This window comes from Ursus americanus, chromosome 34, assembly GCF_024610735.1.
Source record: "Ursus americanus isolate L20-20 chromosome 34, mUrsAme1.1.p, whole genome shotgun sequence".
Classification (NCBI taxonomy): domain Eukaryota; kingdom Metazoa; phylum Chordata; class Mammalia; order Carnivora; family Ursidae; genus Ursus; species Ursus americanus.
The window spans coordinates 2,277,966-2,304,220 of record NC_142160.1 but is presented as its reverse complement, the minus strand read 5'-3'; the positions used below and the strand labels follow the sequence as shown (position 1 = coordinate 2,304,220).

General features: G+C 49.6%; 1 protein-coding gene across 2 annotated transcripts in view; it reads left to right on the top strand.

Moving 5' to 3' along the window:
- Nucleotides 1-26,255, top strand: part of SHC3 (SHC adaptor protein 3) — a 105,369-nt gene that overhangs the window by 66,283 nt on the left and 12,831 nt on the right. The window contains exons 5-11 of one of the 2 annotated variants that reach the window (XM_045772554.2): nt 691-744; nt 3,292-3,343; nt 7,242-7,368; nt 14,155-14,305; nt 15,387-15,486; nt 16,111-16,266; nt 19,285-19,580. In XM_045772554.2, coding sequence (XP_045628510.1) covers nt 691-744; nt 3,292-3,343; nt 7,242-7,368; nt 14,155-14,305; nt 15,387-15,486; nt 16,111-16,266; nt 19,285-19,580 — 936 coding nt within the window. The remainder of the gene's footprint in view (nt 1-690; nt 745-3,291; nt 3,344-7,241; nt 7,369-14,154; nt 14,306-15,386; nt 15,487-16,110; nt 16,267-19,284; nt 19,581-26,255) is intronic. The other variant, XM_045772556.2, reaches the window with a different exon arrangement.

Here is a 26,255-nt window from a genome sequence, read left to right as displayed (position 1 = left end):
CAGGGAAAACTTATGTAGCTTATTAAATTTAGGGCAGCTTCTAATTTACTCAGTGTCTCCTGAATCCCACCACAGGCTGCCATCTACAAAGCTAATGGAAACTTCCCAGTTTTAAATTAACTTGGAATGTCCTTGCTGGCCTTTAAATTGATCACGTTGATTACAAGAGTATCCGAGATGGCCCCATGTTTGATGCGGGCTTTCTGATTTGTACGCACCTGGGATTCAAGCGGGTGACACCCTTCCCTCCGCGCTCGCTGCGGGTCTGTGCGGCAGGCCGCTTGTCTCTGGAGACAGACCCTGCACCGTGGTTGTCTCTCGGTGTGGGGGTGAGACGCTTTCCTTGTCGGAGACGCCCTGTGCGTGGTCACAGTGCTGCCTAAGGCCCGCTGTCGCCCCTGGGCCTCAGGCTCCCGGTCTGTGAAGTGGGCGCCCCTCCTTCCTCCCCCGAGGGCTGCCGTCAGACCCACGTGGCATGGTTCTGGCCGAGCGGACCAGCAGCTGGTGTGCTGGGAAAAGCCCAGTACAGGTGGGCTGCGGTCGTGACCGATCACTGTCGTGCTCACGGGACACCCGCCTGACCCATCTTCACGACACCTTGCCGGTTCTTCCCGTCTTCCAGCGAACAGTTGGTTTTCCAGAGCTGTGGGCTGGGTACTGACAACGTGTCTCATTTCTTGTTCTGGACAGATAATCGCGAACCACCACATGCAGTCCATCTCCTTCGCATCCGGGGGAGACCCGGTAAGTGCCCATGGCTTGTGTTCTTTGCTCTCACTGGGAGTTCCTCAGACGGGGCCTAGCTTCAAGGGCTGCCTTTAAGCACACGATTGGGAAAGGTAACTGGGATGCCAGCTGTCCCCCTCCCGATTCCACAAGCTCTTCTGGGCTACCATTAATTTTCATTTCATCAACCCAAAGCTGACAAAAATTCTCCAAGTGCTGGCTTTCTGAAGAGCGCGTGGGACCATCCCCAGTCTCAGAGCCGTCAGGGTTCCCCGTCTGGGACGGCGAGTCCTGCCTCATTCCTGTTTTCTGTTGGACGTCCACGAGGGCCCTCTGATGTTCTATTTGAAGTCAACTGGAGGGCTATGAATTTACTTAGTCTGGTTTATTCATAGGTGTTTGGAATTAGAATTTTTCTCCCCAAATTTAATGCTGTTGTCTGAGTGGTTTGCTTTGCCAGAAGGGAAGGAGTGCAGAGAGGAAGGGAGAGAGAGGGAGAGCAGAATGAGAATGTTCTATTTTTGCATATTGCTTCTTTCATTAAGAAGGTGGGGTCACAAGGGAATTTGCTGCTTACCTTTGGTCAGGAGGGGAGGAGGAAAAGGAGGGAGGAGGGGAAGGAGCGGAGGAGGAGGGGGGCGAAGGAGGAGGAGGAGAAGGAAGTGGGGGCTTTCTGGAACTGGCCATCACGGCGCAGGAGCCTTCAAGGTCGGCATCTTTCCACTACCGAGGGCGCCTGGATGACTCAGTCCTTCCACTGATTTATTCTATTCAAGCCCTTCATGATACATCATTATGTACAAACGTGACATTCATTGCTTGAGTTGGGGCAAAAGCATCTAGTCTGAGTGTTCTTTTTTCTCTAATTCTTTAAAAACCTGGCACCCGTAATATCGAAAACCCAACAGACAACCCTGGCGCTGACATCGCGTGCAGGACCGATACCACGGTGGTCATGTGGACGGTCCGGATAGTCTTGTATTAATTTTTAAGATTATCATGGAAATGAAAACATAAATTAAAAAAAATTCTGATGACATCTCACACAATGGGGAATATACCTGCCCAGCCCCAGGGTTCCATGGATCTCAGACTGAGAGACACAAGTGTTATCGTAGGACCTTTCAATGCTGTTAGCTCCTGAATCCATGAAGACCATCTGTGAGTCCAAGCTACAGATGGCGTCAGACCCTGACCAGACCTTTCTTGATGGAAATGACCGGAAGCCGGGTCCACACCCTTCCCAGCTCAGTCTGTGCATATACCAGTGGGCCGTGGCCTGAGCGGGAGGCTGAAACAGCGTAGGTGGGCTGCACGCTGGAGGGACCTCAAGTCAAGTCAGGCGCTACTGGGAAAGCCCTTGCCGTGAGCGCTGGGGAACGGCGTACGGACACACACCCTGCACTTCACACCGTCTGCAGTGGGTGCTCATAACCCCCGCATGCCCCCACGCTCACTGTCCTCACCCCTCCCGTCGGAGTGTTTTCCTGGAGCACCGCAGAGAGAGCGAAGTGGGGGGGTGTCCTGCCCACGGAGAGAAGCACCGGAGGAGCTCACGACACAGAATCTGTCAGATGCTGAACACAGTGGGAGCTCGTCTCTAACTCTGGAGCCTCGAGGCAGTGACATTTGGGAAGTATCTGCCAGGATGGGGTGAGGCTTTACCAGCTGCCCCCCTGAGACTTTTCTGAATGTTGCAAATGTCAGCTTTGCAGGGATGTCTTTTCTGCTTTCAAAAATGAAGAGAATTATGTTTCCTCTGCTGGTTTAGAAACTAAAACCCACCTGGTAGCCCCAGCCCACTTCTGAGGACAGTTTCCTCCATGTGGCCAAGAGAACTCGTGTGTCCCCTGTAACAGCCAGACCACTCCACGGAGCTCACAGGTTTGAAACGACTGAAGAGGATTAAAGTTACTGCTTCTGTCTGAGAGGAAAAGAACCGTCACCTCTCGTCCACCCAGGAAGGCGTTTGTCACTAAGCTGGTCTCCCCGTGACCTCTAGCCCAGCAGCACCGGCATCTATGGGAAACTTGTCAGAATGCACGTTTGCGGGCCTCACCTCAGACCCACAGAATCAGAAGCCCCAAGGTGGGGCCCCACAGTCTGTGTTTCCACAAGGCCCGCGAGGGAGGCCAGAAAGAGGACCACTGTCGGGCAGAGCTGAGGGCAGGGGTCGGCGGCCTCCGTCACAGCAGAGCCTCTGCAGAGCCTCAGAACTTCCTGGCATCCAGCCCACTTAGGTCAGATTATCCAGGAGCTGGGCCTCGGACTTCAGTGTTGTTAGAGCTTCCCGGGGGGCCCAACACACAGAGAACGGGGTACCCGTCACACCCCTGCTGCCTGGGCCACGGGCGCAGACAGCAGCGTCAGCACCAGTGCGAGCTGGGGAGGATGCCGAACTCAGGCCCTGGCCCGCACCTGCCGAGCCAGAATCCCCACTTCACAAGGTCCAGGGATTCCTGCCCACGGGGCTGGAGGAGCGCCGCCTGACTGGGCTGTTTGACTCCCGAGCTGGTCTGTGCCCCGTGTGAATAGTGATGCGTGTGTCTCATTTCTCTTTGACAGGACACAACAGACTACGTTGCGTATGTAGCGAAGGACCCCGTTAATCGCAGAGGTAAGCAGTGCTTGACTCTCACGCGCTCTCACTCATACGCAGCCGGGCTTAACGCCGGGCGCCAGATATTCCTCATAATCTCCGCCCCGCCAGTGGCACCAGCGTGTGTCCTGCCGCACTGTTAATGACCGTGGAGGCTCGTGGGCAGTCGAGTGTGGCAGCATACTTGGCCGGGTTGGGAGACACTGGACGACCGTGAGCGTCAAACACACACCCGCGTGCAGACAGCTGTAGCTTGGTGCACCCGACCTGCCCATCGCAGATCCCACTCAGGCCCTGAACGTGGCCTCGGTTACACCTGGAACCTTCCACAACCCGCCCGTCCTCCTGTCCAGCCCCAGCTCCGTGGCCAACTCTGCCACCCCAAGGCTCCACTGCCCTGCACAGCCCTGGAGCCCAGGGTCCACGCTCTCGTGCCGTCCCCTCACAGCCCACAACACTGCCACGGCCTCAGACGCAGGCTGGATGGGGGATCTGAATGTTCCAGTACTTTCTGTCCTCCTAGACCCTTGATTCCTAGACCCTACCTCCACACCCACAGCCCCATTCTTTTTATCATGTCCAAAACCCAAGCCCCACCCATGGGTGCTAACCACCTGGGTGGGCAGGCTTAGTACGGTGCGCTACCCTTGAATACGGGTGCGTCCCACGGCTCCAGCGTGGAACTCGCCCACAAAGAGCGGGGCTGCAGTTTCTAGCAATATAAAGCAACACTTCTGCTGCAATGGGCTAGTTCCCCCTCCTCCCACCCTCCAACCCAGGTACCACCTGTTAACACTTTCTAGTTCGCTTTACAAGCCTTTTTATCTACGTACATACACATATATTCTCTTCTGTTAAAATTCTAATGCAAATGAGATCCTAATGTTCTGTTTTGGCCCCCCTCCCCCATACCGTATCTCGGACACATTTCCACGACCTCCCACAGAGAACAGGTTGCTGTCCGTGAGGTGGCGCCATGTGACGAGATATGTCTGCCAGGTGGACCGACCCCCGGGGGTCCAAGAACAGACTCCTTCCCTGTTCTTCCCCACGATGTTGTGCGGCCCCTCCCAGAGGCATTTGCAGGGAGATTAGATGGTGGATAGGTCAGTGGACCTTGCAAATTGCCACCCAGTCTGGCTGTAAAAATTTGCATTCCCGTCTAAGTGTGTGAGGGTGATTTTCCACCCGGCCTCTTCCTGCCCTGGCTTAGTCCTCGGAGGTGCGGCAGGACCGCCTTCCTTCCTCGAAGCCAGAGCTGATGAGATTTTATGGTGTTAGCCTTATTCTCCCCCAGGTGTGTGGATGTCAGCGGTGGGGGGCGAGGCGGCCCATAGGTGAGGTGCTGTTCTGGATTGTAACTGCCGCGTGGTCACTCCTGAACCACAGGTGGGGTAATCACAAAGCTCTGAGCTCAGACGGGAAGGGGGCATCGGGGGTCTTGATGAGCCCGGGACTGTCCCTGAGACCCCTCGTTGACTCAGGGAGGCCACGCCTCCTGACCTTGCAGCAGCTTCTATGCTGTGGCCGCAGATAAGCAGGTCTTGGGGGAGGGCGCCATGCGAGCCCGTTCCTCCCCAGGGGACTGCTTATCCATTTGCTAGAGCTCCTGCTTACAGTGTCTGCAGGCCCAAGAGCAAGGCGCCGTCAGGGCCCCACCATCTGAGGCCTGGAGGGGGGACCCTTCCTGCCTCTGCCAGCTCCTGGGGGTGCGCCGGCTAGGCTGGGTGTCCCGGCTGGTGACCGCACGGCTCCCGCCCCCCCGTCTTCACACAGCTTCTGCCCCAAGCGCGTCTCTGTCTGCTCCTGGGCATCTGCTTAAACGGTCTCCGGTTATAGTGGGTTTGGACCCACCATCCTCCAGCCTGACCTCATCTCCCTGTCGGTTAAGTCCCTGCCAATCTGACAGGTGTGAAATTACTTTCTAAGAGCTCAGCGAGCCTGCCTCTGGGGCCAGGAGACGCGGCACACTCCTGCTGGGCCTCGAGCCCTTACCTGTCTCTGATCTAAAACCCCGAGCAATGCGGCACATGCCGATTCCCCAGATGACAGGCTAGCGTTGGCTGGAAACCGTGCTGGAGTGTGGGAGTCTGCGTCTGTCTGGTGAGAGCTCACTAGTCCAGTGCTCCGTCCAGGGAATGCCACAAGCTCCCGGAGCCTGCGGATGGGACTTAGGTCCTCATCTGGGGCTCTGCTGCCCTCTCGTATCTGCCCTCATCCAACAGGGAGTTTCCACCTGCAGCCCTGCCCCTTGCAGGTGTCCCAGGAACTGACTTAAAGATGGCCCGGTCCAGGCTCCCTGCCGTGTAGACTAGCAGGTCCCGCGGATGGACCCAGCAGCCCCTCTGCGTAAACCGTGTCCTTGCTTCACCACAGCTGCGACTCTGCTTTTCAGAAGGAAGGGAAGCTGCTTGTTTTTGACCCTTGCCCAGCCTGTTCTCCACAGTACCGACCAGGCAGCTCCCGTGGCCGGTGGGGGACGCAGGGGTAGCGTGCGTAGCTGGAAACAGGCAGGTGGGGACAGGAGTGCCTCCCTCCCTCCTGCCCAGACTCCTGCCTCCTTATGGGCTGGACGGGGACCTCCACTCCTACCACGTCATGCACAACCGTGCGCCTCTAACAGCTACTTAGTACGGGCTTGCTCTGTGTCTACGGGCTTGATGTTTAATAAAAACCAATACCAACAATAAAATAAAATAGTAGCAATAATCAGTAATAAAAATACAGCTGGCATCTGTGCCCTTGGGACACACGTCTTAGCCATCCCTAGTGTTCCGAGGGGCTTGCACTGTGATCCGGAGCTGCTATATGTCACGCTGCTCTTCCCAGGATATCCTGTGTCCTCGATGCACCCCCCTCCAGCCTGGGGGGACGAGAAGCCTGAGGACCCCGCCCCGGCAGTGGCCATCCAGGGGAGCTTTGTGCAATGAGAGGACGGTTTGGTGGCTTCACAGGTGTGGGGGCAGCTCCCCTTGCGCAATGACTCCTCCCGCAGCCTGCCCCCACCACGCCCCTAGGGGGACCCCAAATACAGTGACTTCCTAACCATTGGCGGGAGCCAGGTGGAGTATGACACCTGCACTGGCCCTTTTCTCCAGGGAGAATTCCTTTGCCTCATTAGTGACAAGGCCATGTGGGTCACACGGGGAGGGTTGGGACTCCCACGGCCCCCAAGGACGTGCATCTGGAGGAGACATCCTACTTTCTCGCTGGGATGGCAGGTGCCTGTTCCAAAGTGGCTAAGAGATGCTCCAGCCCCCGAGGGGCCCTCGTCTGGCCACTGACACCCTGACTTTGATCTACTGTTGAGCACGAGCTGCTTTTCTGGGAACCTGCACGAGTTGCTGCTGTCACAGTGGGGCAGGTGCAGGCGGCGTGCGGTGGGAGAGACCCGTGAATTAATATCCCTTTAAATTCCTCTTTAATTTGTTTGAGTTGCCACATTCAGTGAGGACACTTGACTCCCACTGGGAGGCAAGCAGACAGCCCGCTCCGCATCCACGGACTAGCGCAGGCCTCTTCCCCGAGAGTCAGGTTAGGTCCATTCCCAGGCCCGCGGGGCCTCAGTGTGGCCCACTTCTTGCTACGATCAGGATCTCTGTCTCATCGACGTTTCTTTCCAAACCCTGGTTCTTTCTGCTGGGCTTGGGAATGGGTATTTTATAGACCGCTAAGAGATTCTTAAGAGCAATCAATTTGAAATTACAAATGTTGAAATATATTTACAAATAGAACCCTTAGTGTTAGCAAGCAGAGCCGTTAAGAGATGGATCCCTGTGGTGACATTTTACAGCTGTGGCCCAGGGACAGGCTGTAGGTGGTGCTACGGGGACAGCCCGTGAGGGACACGCGCCCTCCCATGCGGAGCCTGGTGGCCCCGGTGTCTCTAACAGGCCTGTGCTGCTTGTGCTCACAGCTTGTCACATTCTGGAGTGCTGTGACGGCCTGGCCCAGGATGTCATCGGCTCTATCGGACAGGCCTTTGAACTCCGGTTTAAGCAATATTTGCAGTGTCCTTCCAAGGTGCCCGCATTCCACGACCGGTGAGTAGCGCTATGACACGCTTTGCAGTGGCCTTTCTGTATTTTACAGCCTTTCCCCTTAAAGTCACTCGAGAGGAGAAAATCACGAAACGGCCTCCACGGGGTGTGGTCTGGACAGACGTGGTCGGTCACAGGGCTCCAGGCTTGGAGGCACCTGGGGGGGCCGGGCTGAGGCTTGGGAGCCCCACAGATGGAGGCCGACATATGGGCGATGCTGTGAATGTTGAGGAAAACATTGTCTAGAAACTATAGAGACGGTAGCCAAGGTTACAGGAATGCACTGTAATATGCTTCGTGCTGTTTCCTCTGCAACCAGGTGAGGGTCCCATGTGTCTCCTCCTTGGGTCTACATGGCTCAGGTGGACACGCGCCTTGTTCTGGCCGTCGTGGTTGCATGGCCGTGACTCGGGGTCCCTCCTCGAGGCCCTGAGCTGGGTGGCCTGGGGACCCAGAGCCTCCGGTGGCCTTGGGCACACACACCCGTAGCCAGGGTGAGCCTCGGCCACTGTCTGTGGGAGCAGCACAGCCCAGCCTGATGCGTGGTGTTCTTTCAAGGGTCCAGTGAAAGAGTAAATACGAATAGGAATTGTAAGAAGATGTACCACTGAGTTTCCTCAGGACAGAAGAGTATTTTGTGCAGCATAAAGCATCCAGAGAAAGTCACAGGGGGCACGCCAACAGTCTGTCCTTGATTGGGCTTGCATCACAAAAGCCTCTTCTGAGGGCGCGTTCACTGTCCATGAAACTTGATTTCTCCTGAATTTACTTTCCACTCCTGCTCCAACGTCTGCAGCCACGTTCTGTGGTTACTCGCGAAGGCAGTGTCTACTTTCACCTTCGTTATTACGAAGGCTTCTTTCACCCCTCTGAGCTCTGCCCCTTTCGTGACTCAGCCTTTCAATCCACTCTCTCATCTCCTGGGAAATGGCTTTTAAGACGTCCATTTGGGAGGTACCCACGAAGACCTCACTTTTTCCCAGTTGGTGGAAGCGTCCCCGAGCTCAGACGCGCCCGCGTGCAGGAAGAGCAGTTAGAACGCGCAGAGCGTGTTTTTATAATCTTCATACACACCCACTTATCTGCAAACTGTATACACTGTATATAAAATTTGCAAGTTTGTTCACTATTCTCCTGCCACTTTTAAGTTTAGTATATAATGGGACATAGTCATTAAAAAGAGTAGATTGGTATATGTGTATTACCAGAACAAATCTCAAAACTCTTAAAGGGAGTGAAAAGGGATAGGAAACATTCATGGACGTTTTAAAACCAATAAATAAAATTGTGCATGTTGTTTATGGATAAATGCATGTGTGTGAAGAGTACAAAACCATGTAAGAATGTCGTGCACCAACGGTACAGTATCCGAGGACCAGGCGGTGATGGGGTGGGATTTAACTGTATCTGTCGGGTATGTCTCCTCCCCGACGTATCATAATGAAACTATTCCAACGTACAGAAAGAATTTTACAGTGAACACCTCTAGATTCCACCATTCACATTTTACTGTGAATTTGATATATATATATCCATCTAAAGTAAGTTTGACAAATTTTATTTCTTAAAAAAAAGGAAGCAAACAGAGCAAAATGTTCACACTTGTCTAATCTCTGGTGGAGGCCTATCTTTTATATTAATTGCTATGCTTTTCTCTACTTTGGAAATGTGGCATTAAAGTCAAATAAATATAAAAATATGTACAAAAATGATTGAGGGAGTTACGTGAACTGCCTTGCTTCTCTGGGAATGCACTTAAGGTAAGAATTTTCTATATAATTTTTTATATCATTAAGTCTGAAAAAGTTTAGGGGAAAGACAATGAAGTAGACAGGATCTTATCTGTTGAGAAAGACTTCAACTCCAAATGCAAGTATGGGCACACCATTTCTAAAACAGAGCAGGAACGAGGGGACCTGCCTGACACCCATGTCACCTCATCTGACAAGCTACTTGTCACATCCACTGAGCAGGTCTGAGAGCATGGGAGAGGTGGGGACACTACTTTTGTTCTAGTGGGGACAGCCGGGGCCGTGAGAGAACCCTCCCTGCCTCCCTGCCCTGTTCCGGGATATTGGCTCTGGGCGACACTGGCTGGTTTTCCTCCTGAGATGCCGAGATACCAGGGACCAGCAACACAGGAGCTCCTGTTTGTGGGGAGTTCTTGGGTTTTCACCTCACTCCCTCAGGCCATGTCTCTCCAACTTGGTAAATACGAGCTAGAGGTATGAGAATTTGGTGCATTGAGCTCCTTCGCCCACATGGCTTGGAGCGGAGACGTGGACAGCTGGGCGTGGAGGGAGTGGGGCAGTGTCAGGGCCCACCAGACTGCCCCAAATATCACAGTAACATGTCTGCAGCACACGATTCCTCCTTTCTTCTCTTCCTGCTGGTGAATGGATAGCTTTTTTGTGAATTATTTCTTGTCCATTGTATTCATTATTAGGGGAGAGACTTCTATCTGGATTCATCACCCGTCTCCAACTGGAAATCCAAAATAGTCCTTTTAAATGAGGTTTTTTTTTTGTTTTTGTTTTTGTTTTGGTGTGGTCTGATTTTCCTTGGAAGATTTTTTTCTGTGATTTTTTTTTTTTGGTGGCAATCCAAGGCCATTTTCAACACAAAACCAGAGAAGACAATGACAATCAACTCAAGTGTAGCTAATGCTCCATGTTCTATTTTTAAAAATTAATATATAATTCATTTATGATAAAATTTACTCCTGGACAGCATATAATTCAGTGATACTTAGTATGTTCAGAGATTATACAAGCACATTTTCATGGCCTCATGCCCATCACCAGTCACCCCCCATTTTCTCCCCCTTCTCCCCCAGGCAACCACTAATCTACTTGCAGTCTTCGTGGATTTGCCAGTTCGGGGCATTTTGTATAAATGGAATCATACAGTCCCTGAGTGTCTTCTTTCCCTTAGGAGAATGCTTTCCAGATTCATCCACACTGTACAATATACTAGTACGGCATCCTTTTTAGGGCTGAATAACTTTCCATTGTACGGCTATCCCACCTCTTGTATGTCCTTTCTTCATTTTGTCCACATTTGCACGGGGCCCACCTCTTAGCTTGAGTGAGTAACGCTGCTGTGAAGGTGCATACAGTCCTCGTGTGCACGGAGCTTTCAGCACTCTTGGGTAAATACCCGGGAGTGCAATTGCTAGATCACATGGTAACTTTATGCTAAACTTTTTGAGAAGCTGCCAACTTATTTTCCAAAGTGCCTGTAGCATTTTAGATTCCCACCAGCAACGTGTGAGGGTCCCATTTCTCTACATCCTCACCAACACTTATGCTCGCCCGTCATTTTCATCACAGGTACCCCCCCCTGCCCCGACTGATTCCCATTAGCATTTCCCTGATGACTAATGATTACGCGTATTTTCATGTGCTTATTGCCTAATTTTTATATCTTCTTTGGAAAAATGCCTGCTCAAGTCTTTAGCGCATTTATTGATGTAGGAGTTCCTCATCTAGTCTGAATACTAGTCTCTTTCCACATACGTGATTAGCAAATATTTACTTCCATTTTGTACATTGTCTTTTGCTTTCTTGGTAGCGTCCTTTAAAGTACAATAGTTTTTAGTTTTTATGAAGTCCAGTTTGCTTTTTTTTTTCTTTGGTTGCTTTTGCTTTTAGTGTCCTGGGTAAGAAACCATTGCCTAGTCCACAGTTGCCAAAACATGGAAAGAGCCCAGATGTCCATCGATAGATGACAGATAAAGAAGACACACACACACACACACACACACACGCACACACACACACAAAATGGAATACTACTGAGCCATCAGAAAGAATGAAATCTTGCCATTTGCAATGACATGGATGGAACTGGAGAATATTATGCTAAGTGAAATAAGTCAGTCAGAGAAAGACAAATATCATATGATTTCACTCCTATGTGGAATTTAAGAAACAAAACAGATGAACATAGGGGAGGGGAAGTAAAAATAAAATAAGATAAAAACAGAGAGGGAGACAAGCCATAAGAGATGCTGAACTCTAGGAAACAAACTGAGGGTTGATGGAGGGGCGGCAGGATGGGGTAACTGGGTGATGGGCATTAGGAGGGCACGTGATGGAATGAGCATTGGGTGTTATATACAGCTGATGAATCACTGACCTCTACCTCTGAAACTAATAATACACTGTATGTTAAATAAATTGAATTTAAATAAGAAATTTAAATTTAAAAGATAAATGGATGGGGTTAATTGGGGGAAAAAAGAGAAATCAGTATCTAATGCAAGGTCACAAAGATTTATACCCATATTTTCTTCTAAGTTTTACCTCAGTGCTTTTTAATTTCTTCTTATTATATAATTTCTTTGGCTAGAATCTCCAGTAAAGGGGCACCTGGGTAGCGCAGTCGTTAAGCGTCTGCCTTCGGCTCAGGGCGTGATCCCGGCGTTCCGGGATCAAGTCCCGCATTGGGCTCCTCCACTATGAGCCTGCTTCTTCCTCTCCCACTCCCCTGCTTGTGTTCCCTCTCTCTCTGGCTGTCTGTCACATAAATAAATAAAATCTTAAAAAAAAAAAAAGAATCTCCAGTAAAAGGGTGACTAGAAGTAGAAAGGGGGAGCATTCTTATTAAGTTCCTGACCTTAGGGAGAAAGCATCACACCCAGTCTGTCACCATTAACCATGTGGTTAGCTGTGGAGTTTTCGTAGATGCCCTTTATCACAAAAATGTGCTTCTGTTCAAAGTTTTGTTGAGTATCTTTGTCATGCAAAGATGTTGGATTTTGTCATGTGCTTTTTCTGTGTCTATTGAGATAAGTATATGGTATTTGTTTTTATTCTACTTATATGATGTATTACACCAGTCAACTTCGAACTGTTGAACCAACTTTGCATTACTGGGGTAAATCCCACTTAGTCATGGTGTGTAGTTCTTTTTATGTGTTCCTGAATATGGTTTGCGAGTATTTTGTTGAGGATTTCTTTTCATCCATTTTCATAAGAGTTATTGGTCTGCAGCGTTCTTTTCTTGTAACATCTTTGTCTGGTTTGGGTCTCAGGATAATACTGGCCTCATAGATTGGTTTGGAAATATTCCTCCCTTTTGTATTTTTCAGAAGAGTTGTAAAGAATTGCTATTAATTCTCCTTTAGAGTTTGATAGAATTCACCAGGAAGCTGTGATTCTGAGTTTCTCTTGGAGTATAAATGTTTTTAATTGCTACTGATTCCGTCTCTTTCCAGGTCTGTTACAGGTCTATTCAGGTTTTCTATTTCTTTTCAAGTAAGTTTTGGTAGTTTGAGTCTTGGTAGGAATTTTTCCATTTCGTCTAGGTCGTCTGGTTTGTGTACAGTTACTTATAGCTTCTTGTCTTTTGTTTACCTGCATAGTTAACTTCGCCAGTGTTCTTCATTTCCTCATGAGGATATATGTTTCTGTTTAGTGCTTCATTTCAACCTGAAGTACCCCCTTTAGTATCTCTTATAGGGAAGATCTGCTGTGATGAATTTTCTTTGGTTTTTATCTGTGAATGTCTTAATTTTTGCTTCATTTTCGAAAGGTAGTTTTACTGGATAGAGAGTTCCTGGTACACAGTACTTCTTTTCATACTTGGACTATGCCGTCCCACTGCCTTCTGGTCTCAGTTATTTCTGATGAGAAATTAGCTGTAAATATTAGTGAGGATCCTTTGCACATGATGAGTGCCTTCTCTCTTGCTGCTCTCAAGATTCTGTCTTTCTTTTTGGCTTTAAACAGTTTGTTTATGATGTGTTGAGGTGTGAAGCTCTTTTAGTTTATCCCGTTTGGGGTGTTTTGTTTTGTTTTTTTCTTTTTTTAGCTTCTTGAATATGTAAATCAATGATTTTCATCAAATTTGACAAGTTTCTGGCCATGAGGTCTTCATGTGTCCTTTCTGCCTCTTTCTGTTCCTCCTCTCCTTCTGGGACTCCCTCATGTGTATGTTGGTTTGCTTAATGTGGTCCCATAGGTCCCTGAGGTTCTGTTCATTTTCTTTTTTTTTTTTCTTTCTGTTTCTGTGATTCGATAGTCTTAAGTGAACTATCTTTCAGTTCTGTCATTCTTTCTTCTGTCTGCTCACACCTGTTTTGAGGTCCTTTATGAATTTTTTTATTCCAGTTATTAACATTTTAAACTTTTCTATTTGGTTATTTTCAAAATTACTTCTACCTCTATTTTGATATTCCCTATTTGGTGAGACAACAATCTCATGTTTATTTTTTGTTGATGATTTCCTTTATTGTCATATTTAAAGTAGTTAATTTAAAATCTTTGTCTCATTAGTTCCAAATCTGAGTTTCCTCAGAAAAACTTTCTATTGATTGCCTTTTTTCTTGTGTATGAGCCATGCTTTCTTATTTCTTTTTTGCTAGTTTTCTTGTTTGTTTTATGGAAGAGAGAATTTTCAGAGGTTCTTACTCTGTCATTTTCTCTGAAGTCACTAAAATCTCCACTTTTTAGTTGATTATGCTTTGACTTATTGAAATGAATGTGCTTTGAGGATCTCGTTATCTCTAGATATAAATCCTTTGTTTTCTAATTAAATGTGTTTTGGAAAAAGGAGTTCTTCCCTGTTTCAAATATGATTGGAATTTTCCAGAAGGTAGAACTGCAAATAAAGCAGAAGTATCTGGCCAAGCCATTCATCTGCTTTTTAGGATTGAGGTCTAGATAGTGAGGAGATGGTGACTAACTCTCTTTTCTGAGGTAGCAGGTCCTAACCTTAGGCTTGTTGTTTTTTGATGACACACTCAGCTTTCAGCTAAAGCTCTGGAAAATCCTCTTCTAACAGAATGCAGAGTCTGGATGAGCCTTGGACTGAAGAGGAGGGGGACGGCTCAGACCACCCATACTACAACAGCATCCCAAGCAAGACGCCTCCTCCAGGGGGCTTCGTGGATGTGCGGCTGCACACCAGACCCCATGCCCCTGACACAGCGCAGGTAAGTCGTGTACTTCTTCTTCTTCTTTTTTTTTTTTTAAAGATTTTATTTATTTATTTGACAGAGAGAGACAGCCAGCGAGAGAGGGAACACAAGCAGGGAGAGTGGGAGAGGAAGAAGCAGGCTCCTAGCGGGATCACGCCCTGAGCTGAAGGCAGACGCTTAACAACTGCGCCACCCAGGCGCCCCAAGTCGTGTACTTCTGCCTGGGTTGTGGCCACCTGAGCTTTATTTCCTTTCATCTTCTTCCACTTGATTGGCAGGCTGGCCTTCTGTCCAGTCTTTGACAGAATAACTCAGGTGTTAATCAGATGTCTTGGACCTATATTCTGATTCTGGAGGTGCGAGTCTGGGGGTCTCCTCTCCATCCTGGGACAAATCCCATTATACTGGGAGCTCAATGAGGATAAGAAAGAGTTCAAGACTTTTAAAAGACCTGGGGGTGCCTTGTGTTCCCTGAAAAGAGAGTGGATGTGGGCCTTTAATATGATGAGAATTTTATGAGCTTTCACTTTTTCTCATTTCCTTGATTTTTCCTCCAACTCAACATTCCAGTAAGTCAATTCCTCTTTAGAATTACAGTATCTCTATTGAGTTACAGAGAATTTTTTTGATGTCACCTACTTTGTGCGAATAACAATGATACTAATAAAATTGGCAAAAATAACAGTGACATCAAGTGTCAGAGCTCTGATGTGGAGATGGACGGGGTGGACTTGGCCAGGTGTGTGTGATTGTGGGAGGTATGTTCTGACACAGAGAAACTCCCCAGCCAAAATTTACGAGGGATGGGGCTGCATTAAGAGGGCTCCATTTTCGACCACACGTAGGGAGGGTTGGTGGCGGAAAATGAAAGCAGGATGGGCATGTGTAGTTTTGAAGTGATGCAGCCTCTTCCTCGCACCCATGCAAACCTATTTCCCAAATCCTAATGCCAACCGTGAGGCATGAAGGGAAAAGTGGGCGTAATTGGGAAAGCAACCAACCCTCCGTTGGGGTCCCTTGTACTGCACTATGGCTTTTAGCAATGGGGAAGAGGAAGAGGATGCTTTTCTCTTTGTGTATTTACATGTGTCTATAGTTTGCAGGAAAAGAGCAAACTTACTACCAGGGGAGACACTTAGGAGACCCATTTGGCGAAGACTGGCAGCAAACACCTGTCAGGCAAGGTGAGAGGCAAGGTGAGGCAGGCCAGGCTTGGCATACTCTTGCCCCTGCTAGGAGGTCCCCTGGAGGCACTGCCTGTGGATGGGGGTCCTCGATCACATGCCCACCCTGGGCCTCCTGTGCGGAGCCTGAGGCGTGAGTCCTGCTCTGTTTGTGAGGAAGGGTGCCTGGCACTGCACTGCTAGAATGGGGTTGATCTACAAAGCATCCATTTACACTTACGGGCAAAACCGGGCAATTTAAATGAGGCTTGTGGTTCTCCTGCTCTGTTCCTTGTTCTGGCGCCTTTGTAAAGGGGATAAGGGGACCCAGGCAGCCTCTGCCCCGCTATGCCTGCTCCACTGCCCCACCCAGGTCAGGGCCAGAGTCTCGGCCAGGCCCTAGCGATCACGTGTCCACCCTTGCGGGCTGCCCGGTTGCATTTTGACAAGAAGGCTGGGAAACAGTCCTGGCCAGAACACAACAGTGGTGACAGGGTCCGAAAAGGGGCATTTAGCCAATGGGGACCCGCAAGAGAAATTCTCTAACAGACAGCCCGTAGAATCATCTCCATGCAGGGTGGGGCGGCTTACTGGCAGATGTGCCAATGACCACGCTTTCTGTTGTAAGAGAAGAGAGGGCTCGTTTTCTTGTTGCAGGGTCCTCGGACATCTACAGCATGCCGGAGGGGAGAGTGCACTTGGCCCCTGGAGAAGCCCCCACCTACGTGAACGCCCAGCACCTCCCAGCGCAGGCCACGCCAGCCTCGGGCAGCAGCACAGAGAGCAGCCCTCGGAAGGACCTCTTTGACATGAGTGGGTTGCCATTTGTCTGCGTTTCCTGTCTTCTGAGGTTGCTTTCTGCAGTGCCTTCTTCTATTGAAACCTGGGCAGTTAGCATGCTTTCTGCTAGCAGGGTTCGGATGAACAGTGAGGGCTGTCTGCACTTTTCTGGGTTGTGATTGGGCTTTTCAAGGCTTTGAACTTGGCTGACCTCTGCTTTGGGATGACAGCCCTCTCTGAGGTCCGGAGGCAGAGCAATTTCCCCTCTTTTTGGAACTGACATTCCTCTTGAAGAGCTGCACATGCTTTGAGACAAATGATTTACACACACACAAAGCACTGGTTTATTCACTTAAATAATAGTTGGTAAGGATGCCGAGGTGAAATGCATGCCCCTTCTCCACAGAGCCCTCAGGCTGTTGAGCAGGACCAACATGTAAGCAAGAAAGAGCGATGCACCCTCTCCCGCGCACATACATGCTCGCTCTTTTGTGCGCACACACACACTTGCTCTCCCGTGCGCACACATGTTCACTCTCTCATATTCCTGTCCGTTGAGCACCTAGTGTGGGTCACATACCATTCTGCTTCCTGGGGTCTGTAGGAAAGCAAGGTAGAGGGTCTCATGGAGCGTAGGTAAGCATGGTGTGTTCTCAGGTAGCAACAAGTGCCCTGGTGAACCCCAAAACAGGATGAGGAGTGTGACAGGAAGCTCCTCAGCAGTGCAGCGATGCATGCTGTGGACCTGCGGTTTGTCGTGTAGACTGGGATGAGTAAATCTTCATGAACTGGGTAAAGAAAGTGGGAACTGTTGCTAAGGAATTCTGAAGGAGCTTCCTGAGTTCACAAAGAGCTTTACATCCCCATATTGCTTTGTCAGCTCCCTGAGAATTTTACAGGCTGAAGAAATTCCTTGAGAATTTAACAAGTGTCTACCATGTGCAGAAATATTTAATTTCTGCAACAGTCCTGCAGGTAGCTACCATTATTACCACTCTGTTACAGAGGAGAAAACGCAGGCTCCTTGAGGCTGGCCAAGGCAGGCTTGCTGGTGCAACACGCGCTGTCTGTGGTGCTGTGGGTAAATGAGGGTGTGCTTGAGTGCTGCTACGATCAGATGGCCTCCTGACGACAAAAGTCTGTTTCTCCTCCGCCACTTTGGTTTCCTGGACAGTGGATTCCCATTCTGACTTGCAAATATCACTGCAACAGAAGAACTGGGGACTCTTGGGTCTTGGAGGCACCTTAATGATCATCTAATCAAATCCCATCTCTTAAAAAATGTATTAACAGCCACAGAAGTATGAAGCGACTTTCCCAAGATGCAGAGCAAAGTGGTGGCTCTCTGAGCATGTGCTCCAGCTGTAATGTTGTCTCCCAACTGCAATTTGGTACCAGTATTTATGGTCAATTTTCACTGTTTAATTTAGTCAGTTTACCAGTGGCTCCTGGCCCCAGAGCCTGAGGAGAGGTAGATAAGACGAGGTTTGAGAAAAATGAGAACCAGAGCCACCCTTTGTCATCCATCCATTTCTACACCTGCTCCCAAACCAGCGAAGGGGAGACAAGAAGAAGAAAGGGCCCTGGAGAGGGTAATTTCTATTGAAAAGTCTGGAAAAAGAATTAAGCCAGCATTCTGTGTTGTTTCTTTTAAACCACCAGAGCTAAATAATGATGGTGGTGGTGATGGTGCTGCTCCTGGTACTGATGGTAGTAGTGGTGATGGTGATGGTGGTGATTGTGGTGATGGTGATGGTGGTGATGATGGTGATGGTGGTGATGATGATGGTGATGATGGTGATGATGATAATGATGGTGATGATGGTAATGGTGGTGATTATGTGGTAATAAGGGTGATGGTTGTCATGATGGTGGTAATGGTGGTGATGGTGGTGATGATGATGGTGGTGGTGGTGATGATGGTGTAGAAGTGGTATAATACAACCTTTCAACTACTCCAGGTAATCAGGAAAAAAAGGGATAAAAAACAGAAATTCTACTTTTAGGCAATAGTTTAAATCTGCTTTTACTCCCAGATTTGTGAACAATTTAGCAAGTATCAAGATGCCCTGATTTGGGTTTCATTTATTCATCTGACTCCTGCCCATCTTCTACTAACAATTGGTCTCCTTCTAGAGCATTTGTTGAATATTTGTGGGTATGGACTATATCCCAGGAACAATGTTGAACTTAGGGGACATAGTTGTGCTCAAAGAGAACCGTTCCCATTCCCGTGGTGCTGGCATTGTGCTGCTTGGCAACATGGTCCCGTGTCGTCATCATCACACCTTACACTGTGTGGCACCATGTGCATTTTCGAGTGCTTTTCTACATATTACCTCATTTGAAAATGGAGAGTTGAGGTTTCATCAGATGTCCCTGGGGACTTTTTGTGTTGCTGTTGTCTGTTGCCCATGGTGGGAAGTGTACCCTGAAGGACGCACAGTCATGCTCGAGCTCAGAAAGTCACACAGGAGCCTTTTTCCACAGAGGAAACAAGCGAAGGCCAAGGGGAGGTGGCACTCCTAACTGGGGCAAGTCACACAAAAGGCACCCCAAAAATGTCAGTTTACTTCTCTTTTAAAAATATGCCTGGTGCAAGAATTTTGAAACTAACATCTGATGGTTGGGTATAGGTTTTGCGCTAAATCTAACCTTGCGGATTATCTTTCTGTTCATGTTCATTAGCATTGGCAGGTTTTCATTCAGAAGAAAACAGATTTATTAAAAGGGTAGCCGATGTTCCAGAAGAAGTAGATGGCCTGTAACATGCATGGCCTTGTGCAGTGTGCAAAAGTGAAGTCATTCTAACTGGCTAGACAGGATATGCTTGAATCCTTGGCACGAGGCACAGCATCCAGCTGTCTTGGGAAAGCAGACTCATCAAAAAATCATGCCAGGGTTTAGGCTGTGGTGAATATTACCAGCCAGTTGTTTTTCTGTAGGTTTGTTTCAGGCGGAAGTTGCCATGGCATTTCCATCGATCACATTGTGCATTTTGTCCTTTGTTGTTCTTGGGGTTCACTTGTTTCTGGTGATTGTTGTTGACAGAACCTTTTGAAGATGCTCTCAGGAACCAGTCCTTGGGGCCTGTGCTGAGCAAAGCAGCCTCTGTGGAGTGCATCAGCCCCGTCACCCCGAGAGCCCCAGATGCTAAGATGCTGGAGGAGCTAGAAGGGGAGCCTTGGTACCAAGGGGAGATGAGCCGGAAGGAGGCTGAGGGCCTGCTGAAGAAAGATGGGGACTTCCTGGTCAGGAAGAGCGCCACAAACCCAGGCTCCTTCGTCCTCACGGGAATGCACAACGGCCAGGCCAAGCACCTGCTGCTCGTGGACCCGGAAGGCACGGTGAGCAGGGGGCAGGACAAGACCTGCCTCCTTAGAACGGTCTCCCCTTGGTCTCTGAGCTAGATGACCACGCTTTCCCTCCATTAGCCATGCATGCTGGCTGAGGTCCTGGCGGCCAGTCTTCTGGGACGCGGGAGCCCAGATGCAGAGGGCTTGTAAATTCAGGCCAGAGCGGGGCTCGAGCTTGGAAAATCACGAGGGCCTGGGGTGAAAGATTTAACGCTGATGTCCTTTACAATAAATAAATACAAATTCTGAGAAAGTCTTCCTGTCCAATACATTCTTAGTGGATATGGAAGTGCAAGGGTCCTGGGCTTTCAATATTTACCTCAAGTATCTCCAAAAGTTGAATCACTGAGTTTCTGTTCCTAGAGTATACGCTGTGGTGAGGCCATACATAAAACCCCTATTAATTGGCCTCTTGCTATCCCACTCAGGGAAGTCACGCCTCGTTACAGTGAGTTTGACTGTTCCTGGCAGCACGGTCATGTCTGAAGAGCTCTGTGGGTTTGCCTGAATTTCCCATCTTCCAGCTAACAAAGAGATTTGACTTGATCTTGGCACAGTCCAAGAATTGTTAAGTTTAATAAATATAATGACTTTAACTGAACCATTAAATAAATTCCAGGATTGTTGTTTAAAACCTGTTATCCGGTGAAAACAAAGATGCTGGTAGCATGAACAAATAGTAGCTAAGAGCATTGCCTGCCCTGATTGATGGGTAGGGACGAAGCTTCAGTCTTCGGTTGGACTTGAACGCAATTTAATTTAATTTGGTGGCGGGGCACATGACCTAATTTATGGCTTCAGGTGTCTGCACCTCAGCTCTGTGCATCCTCCACCCCCCCGCCCGCACCTGGACAACCCCTCCCTGGGAATGTAATGTGACTCCTTACAACCCACCTTCTTTGGTCATGGGGATTTTTCCCACATAAGTACATTAGGGAAAATGTATACTGTTTGTTTGTGCGTCTTAGAAATTTGCAAACATAATACTGCTCCTCAAACCCCATTTCATTTCTTTGGTTTTTCCTTCTGCACATGTTTTTGAGATCTGTCTGTAGTGCTTTCTGTACACGGAATCGTCCCTTGGCTGGGCTGCTTGGTGTCCCCCGTCTGCGGCCACACGTCACTTGTGGAAATCTCTCGGGAAGGGCTGAAGGCACTAGGAAGCCTCCTGCTTGTTTCCCCACGATGGTCTTTCTGGGGCACACCCCAGGACTGGGGTTTGTGCTCACAGGATATGCGTACAGTTAGTATCACCAGGGGCTTGCGTTTGCTTTCAGAATGGCTGGACTACCAGGGAGGGGGGCAGCAGCCAAGTGTCAGGGTTCCCCCCTCGTCCTCCTCAATGTTGTCCTCCCAGTGTGGTGAATTGGGGGTGGGGGGTGGTGGGGAGGAAAGCGTGTCTCGGTGTTGGCTGTGTTGTCCTTCGACCCCACGTCCACAGGTTCCTCCTGGAAGCATCACGTTCCTGCCTTTCCCCCGCATTTCTCTTCTTAACTTCTCCCTGGACTCTCTTGCTGAGTTTCTCAAACATAGACTCTCCATACGAACTCTCCCATTTTTTCACTATTGGATCATCTTGTCCATGATGTTCTCCACCAAACAAAAGTTTCCCTTTTATAAAGATCTATGGTCTTGAGTTTTAGAGGATTTCCTCACCCGTGGTCACAGACATACCATGTTCTTTATATTTTCTTCGTTTGGCTTTGGAAGCTTTATTTTTCACATTTACGTTTTAATTCTGACTAGAGGTATTTCAAAGATGACCTAAGATAGGGACCCGACATTGTTTAGATCGCCAGGCAGTGAGCCAACGTTGGGTCATATGGATGGTCCTTGTGTTACTCACTCCGCACTCCGCGTGTCCAGCTGTTTCTCGAGTGTCCACCCTGTTCTGTCCAGCTGACCGTTCAGTCCTGGTACAAGTACCACGCCTTTTGGTCATCATGGCTTTGAAACAGGCTTAACACCTTCCTCTTGAAACTCCTTTTTGTATTCTCTGTTGTAGCTGTTCTCAGATCTTTTTTCCTTTTTGTTCTGGTTTTTAGAGTCAGTTTATCTAGGCACCGAAAATGCATGATTTTGGTAGGACTGGCGTTGAATTTACAGAGGAGTTTCAGGGAGCGCTGACACTTTTCAGCATTAAATCATCAAGTCCATTAATATGTCATGAGTCTCTGCTTATTTAGTGTCAAGGTGTCCTTTGTTAGAATTTAAAAATTCTCTCCAGATTGTTCTTGTGCTTGCTTTGTTTCGTTACTTCCTAGAGTGTCTGGTTTCAATGTTGTTGTAAGTGGTGTGTTATTTTGGTTACGTTTTCTCCAGTGATTGCTGCAGGAGAGGAATGTGTTGTGATCTCATGCCCAGAAATCTTGCTGATCGCAGTGGTTTTTCCGGAACGGTGGTCGTGCCATGGCAAACACCGACAGCTGTGTCTCCTGCCTTCCAGCTTCTGACCCTGTGGGATGGTCTCACCTCACCGCGCTCACCGGGTGCCCGTGGGCGTTGACCGGGAGGGGGCGCCCTTGTCTTGTTCCCAGCATGAGTAGGGCTGTTGGAGGCTTTGTTCCATTAAGGATGATGTAAGCTTTTGGTAGACTGTCTTCAAGAGCCGAAAGGATCTTATTCCCTCATTCATTCACTCACTCCCCAACAGTGCACCGAATAGCTACTGAATCCAGGCATTGGTTTTGACACCTGGGCTACAGCCGAGAACCAGTTACAAAACAATTTCTGCTTGTGTGGAATTCGTACGTGTTAATTTCTTAATTACTTTTGTCATATTGGGTTTTATCAAATGCTTCGTGAGCATTGTCTGAAGTAATGCAATAATAATGTGGTCACTTCTTGAGTCTGTGAACGTGGGGATTTGCACAGGCAGGTTTTCTGATGCTACGTCCCGGCATGAGCCCTGCTTCGTCCTGACATAGCCTTCAGGAGCTGCGTTGCTGGGTTTGGGGATCTAACACTGACTTTCGGATGTCTCCATTGGTGCTTCCTGAGGCCCGTCTTCACTGTCTTTGCTGCCTTTACCGTGTGCTACTCATCTGGTCGGGGTGTCAACATTATAGGGCTCTGTTCACCTCTTACAACAAGCTAGGTTCACTCTGGATCAGAGAAGCCTTCCCTCCCCGTCGCATCTCATAGAATCCCCCAGACAGCCCCGATTTCCGCACAGTGATTTATTTTGACCTTGAAGCCCTTCTCACAAACCACTCATTTATTTGTTAACCTGCTTATTGGTTTTCCCCACTAGACTGTCACCTCTGTGAGGGGAGCAGCCTTAGTCACCGCATTACCCCAGCACATAGAACAGTGCTGGGCACATCGTGGGTAGTCGACATGCACGTGGCCAGTGAAGGCTCAGAGGGACGTGGGGCTTTCTCGGGAGCTGAGAGCCCCAGAGACCACGTGGTGCTAAGGGGCCCCGCTGCTGATGGGAGTGTCTGTCTAGAATCCGTGCAGAGTGATTCCCATTTGCAAGGGCTCCTGCTAAGGCATCTCTGTTGTCTGAAAGAAAATACCAAGCAATTCTGTGAAAATATAAAGATTGTCGTTGAAACTTTTAGGTATTTTTTAAAGATGAGAAGTTCGCAATTTACCTAAATTATACCGTCTCATAGAGCAAAGACAGTCAATGTTTTATGTACTCGGTCCTTATAGACGAAAGGACGATTAAGGAAAGACAGGTAGGACCACTACTCTACACACGCACGCGGGGGGCAGGGCAGTGCAGACGGTGAGGGGAGCCAGGCTGCGGCCATGAGCTCGCAGGTGTTCGAGCAAGTCACGACCCCAGGCTATGCTGTCCACATGGCTTTAATTTCGGAGGAGAAATGTGTAGTGCCGCTGAGAAAATCTGTAAGTCCCACCTCCTAATAACTGTTCCTTTGGGAGGCTTTTTGCTGGATCTGTTGATCCTGTTTAATTGATCCAGTGAAGGAAGGCTTCAGCTGAGAACGACGTAGTCACAAATGCAATGTCGCTTCCTTGCTGTTAGGACACCAAAATAGACGATGAACACATTCTCTTCAATATTTATTCATCTGATTTTCATGGTAATTGGTTGGTCCCTGACTATAAAGGGGGAAACTTGGCAGAACAGATTACTCAGAGAAATAAGGATGCAAAACAGTTCTGAGTCTAAATTTACTGCCGAGTACACCAACCTGGGTGCCTTCGCGCTGCACACTGATGGTGCAAGACGGGGGCTCCTGGGGTCGCTGGAACCTCGGGGGATGAGGAGGGCGGGGTCGGGGCTCCTGAGCTCCTGGGCAGCTGTGGGACCGCATGGGCCGTGGCTGGCTCCAGCTCTGCAGGAGCAGCTCCGGAGATGGAGTCTGGAGAGCTGCTTTTTTCTGCCACATCTTCACCGTCGTTCAGTCAGACCTCTCGAGTCTAAGATATTCTCTGAGGCCCCTGTCCCGGATTCATCCCTTTGGCTGGAGGGGCCGGTAGAGCGGGGGCAGGGGGGGGGCACGTGCTTGCATTTGAATGAGCCAGGGCTGGCCCACCTGCACCCATGGCTGGTGTTCCGTGGACTTCCCAGACGTGGTCTCAGGGTGTGGCACCTTTGAAAAGCACAAGCCGGGCTTTGCCTTCCGGAAATCACAAAACAATGGCAACCGTCCAACACCCGTTTATTAGGATTTTATTTTATTCTGAGAGTAATGAAGAAAACAAATCGCCCCATCCCACCACTTGAGAAAAAGCCTTGTTATTTTAAAATTCCCTTTGTCTCAGGCAGACTAGGCTGTGCTGAATTAACAAATGACGTGGGACGTCTCACTGGTTCGAGCTGCCGGTGTGTGTCAGGAGCTCTCCTGCCCCTTGGGTCCTTGGTTGGGTGATTCAGGTCCTGGGGGGGGCCTCCGTCTCCCGGGTCCGCCTTGTCAACCCGGGGGCTCCAAAGAGAAGAGAGGAGTGGAGAGAGCGGGGCTGTCAGTGGCCTCGCTGGGGACTCTTCAGCTCACACAGACCTGACTGCAGGAGACACGAGAGCCGTGCAAGGTGCCTGGTGGGGTAGGGCCATCGTGTCTTTTAACTTCATGTCGACATAACACCTGCAAAGTGTAACCGAGCAAGAAGTCATGGAGGCTTGGATGGGAAGTGACAGCCCGGGCGGCTCACCCCGTCAGATCCGGATCCCGAGCAGCAGGTGCAGACAGACTCTGTCTTTGGGTGCCGTTATCTTACACTGTCAATTCTTGATGTTCCCTCTGAAAATGAAAGGCTAGCTCGTTTTTCAATTTTTGACAGGTGTTTCCGTTGTTCCAGGTCTTCTCTGTGCCTGCACATAGACCGAGGCTGTGTTGCTCCAACAGCCTCCGTCCCTTCCGTCCTGCCTGCTCTTCCTCCCGCTCTGTCTCTGTCTTCCGCACCTTCGGTGTTTCCTGAATGCACAGATGTAGAGACAAAGGAGTAACGACCTCCCAACGTAGCTATCACTGGCTGCAAAGTTGACCAGTACTGACCTGATCTCGCTTCGCCCCATCTATCTGGGGGAGGGAGGATATCTTCTGAAAGTGCAGTACAGCTTCTTCTCCGGGATGATCTGAGGCTACCTCACTCAAATGCCCCATCACCCTGGGTACTGCAATGCGAGCGTCGTGCGCTCGGGGCCGGGGTCCTGTGCCGCCACCAGAACTGGGTCTTCAGCCCAATGCGCCACTGCCGCCTGCTCCTGCAGACCCCCTTCCTGCCCCCCAGCAGCCCCAGGAAGTGGCGTTTGCGAACGTTCACTTGGAAGCTGGACGAAGGGGGGCACTGGACCGGCTTCTCCTCTTCGGACTCTCCCCTTCTCTTGTAATTATTAAATACTTGGGGGGAGGCATCGTGCAGCTACGGAAATACCCTCTTCCCAACCAGACTTCACCCTGTTCATGAACTCGTTTTTATCCGTGTGGTTCATGGCTCCCTGTGTGGTTTAGTGGGTTAGTGCCGGCTGCTCTATTCGCGTCCTGCACCTTCGCGTGGGTTCCGGTGTCCCTCTGACACGGCCTTGTTTTTTTGCACTTTCCTCCTTCACACACCCAGCAGTATGACAGCGTCGTCTTCCTCCGCTGCAGCCCTGCAATCAGCCACTTTTCCGAAGGAACCCCAGCCTGGTTCTTCCTCACGTTGAGGGCGGGGCTGCTCCTGCAGCTCGAGACGGACAGATTGGTGCAGACACGGGTGCGTGCACACCGGCACGCGTACATATCTGTGTCCATTTCTGTGTCTCTGTGTGTTAGAAATCGTATGTTCACAACAATTCTTCCAATCCCAGTCTGATATCACAGAGTTCATCCGACTTTTTTCTTTTTCTACATTGGTAACTCTCTTCTCCAGCAACGAGAAGCCTGACCCCTCAGCCTTAGTGTTTTCACCTGTTTGGTTAACTCTCCTGTACAACACGCCCCCCCCAACAGCCGCTGCCCCTCCCCTTGTGGACGCCGCCCTCACCCTGTGGGGGCACCAGCTTCCCTGCCCGGCTGTTCCCCGTGGGCTCCCTGTCCCCCTGAGCATGCTATGACCGCCCCTTCCCAGCCCTGATGCCCACAAGGGCTGCCCACCCCTGCCTGGCGCCACTGCCTCTGACACCCCACACCTGTCTCAAGGCACGCTCCTGACTCCGCCCAGACGCCAGTCTCCCGTGGGGGCAACTGGGACCACCTCCAACCCAAGCAC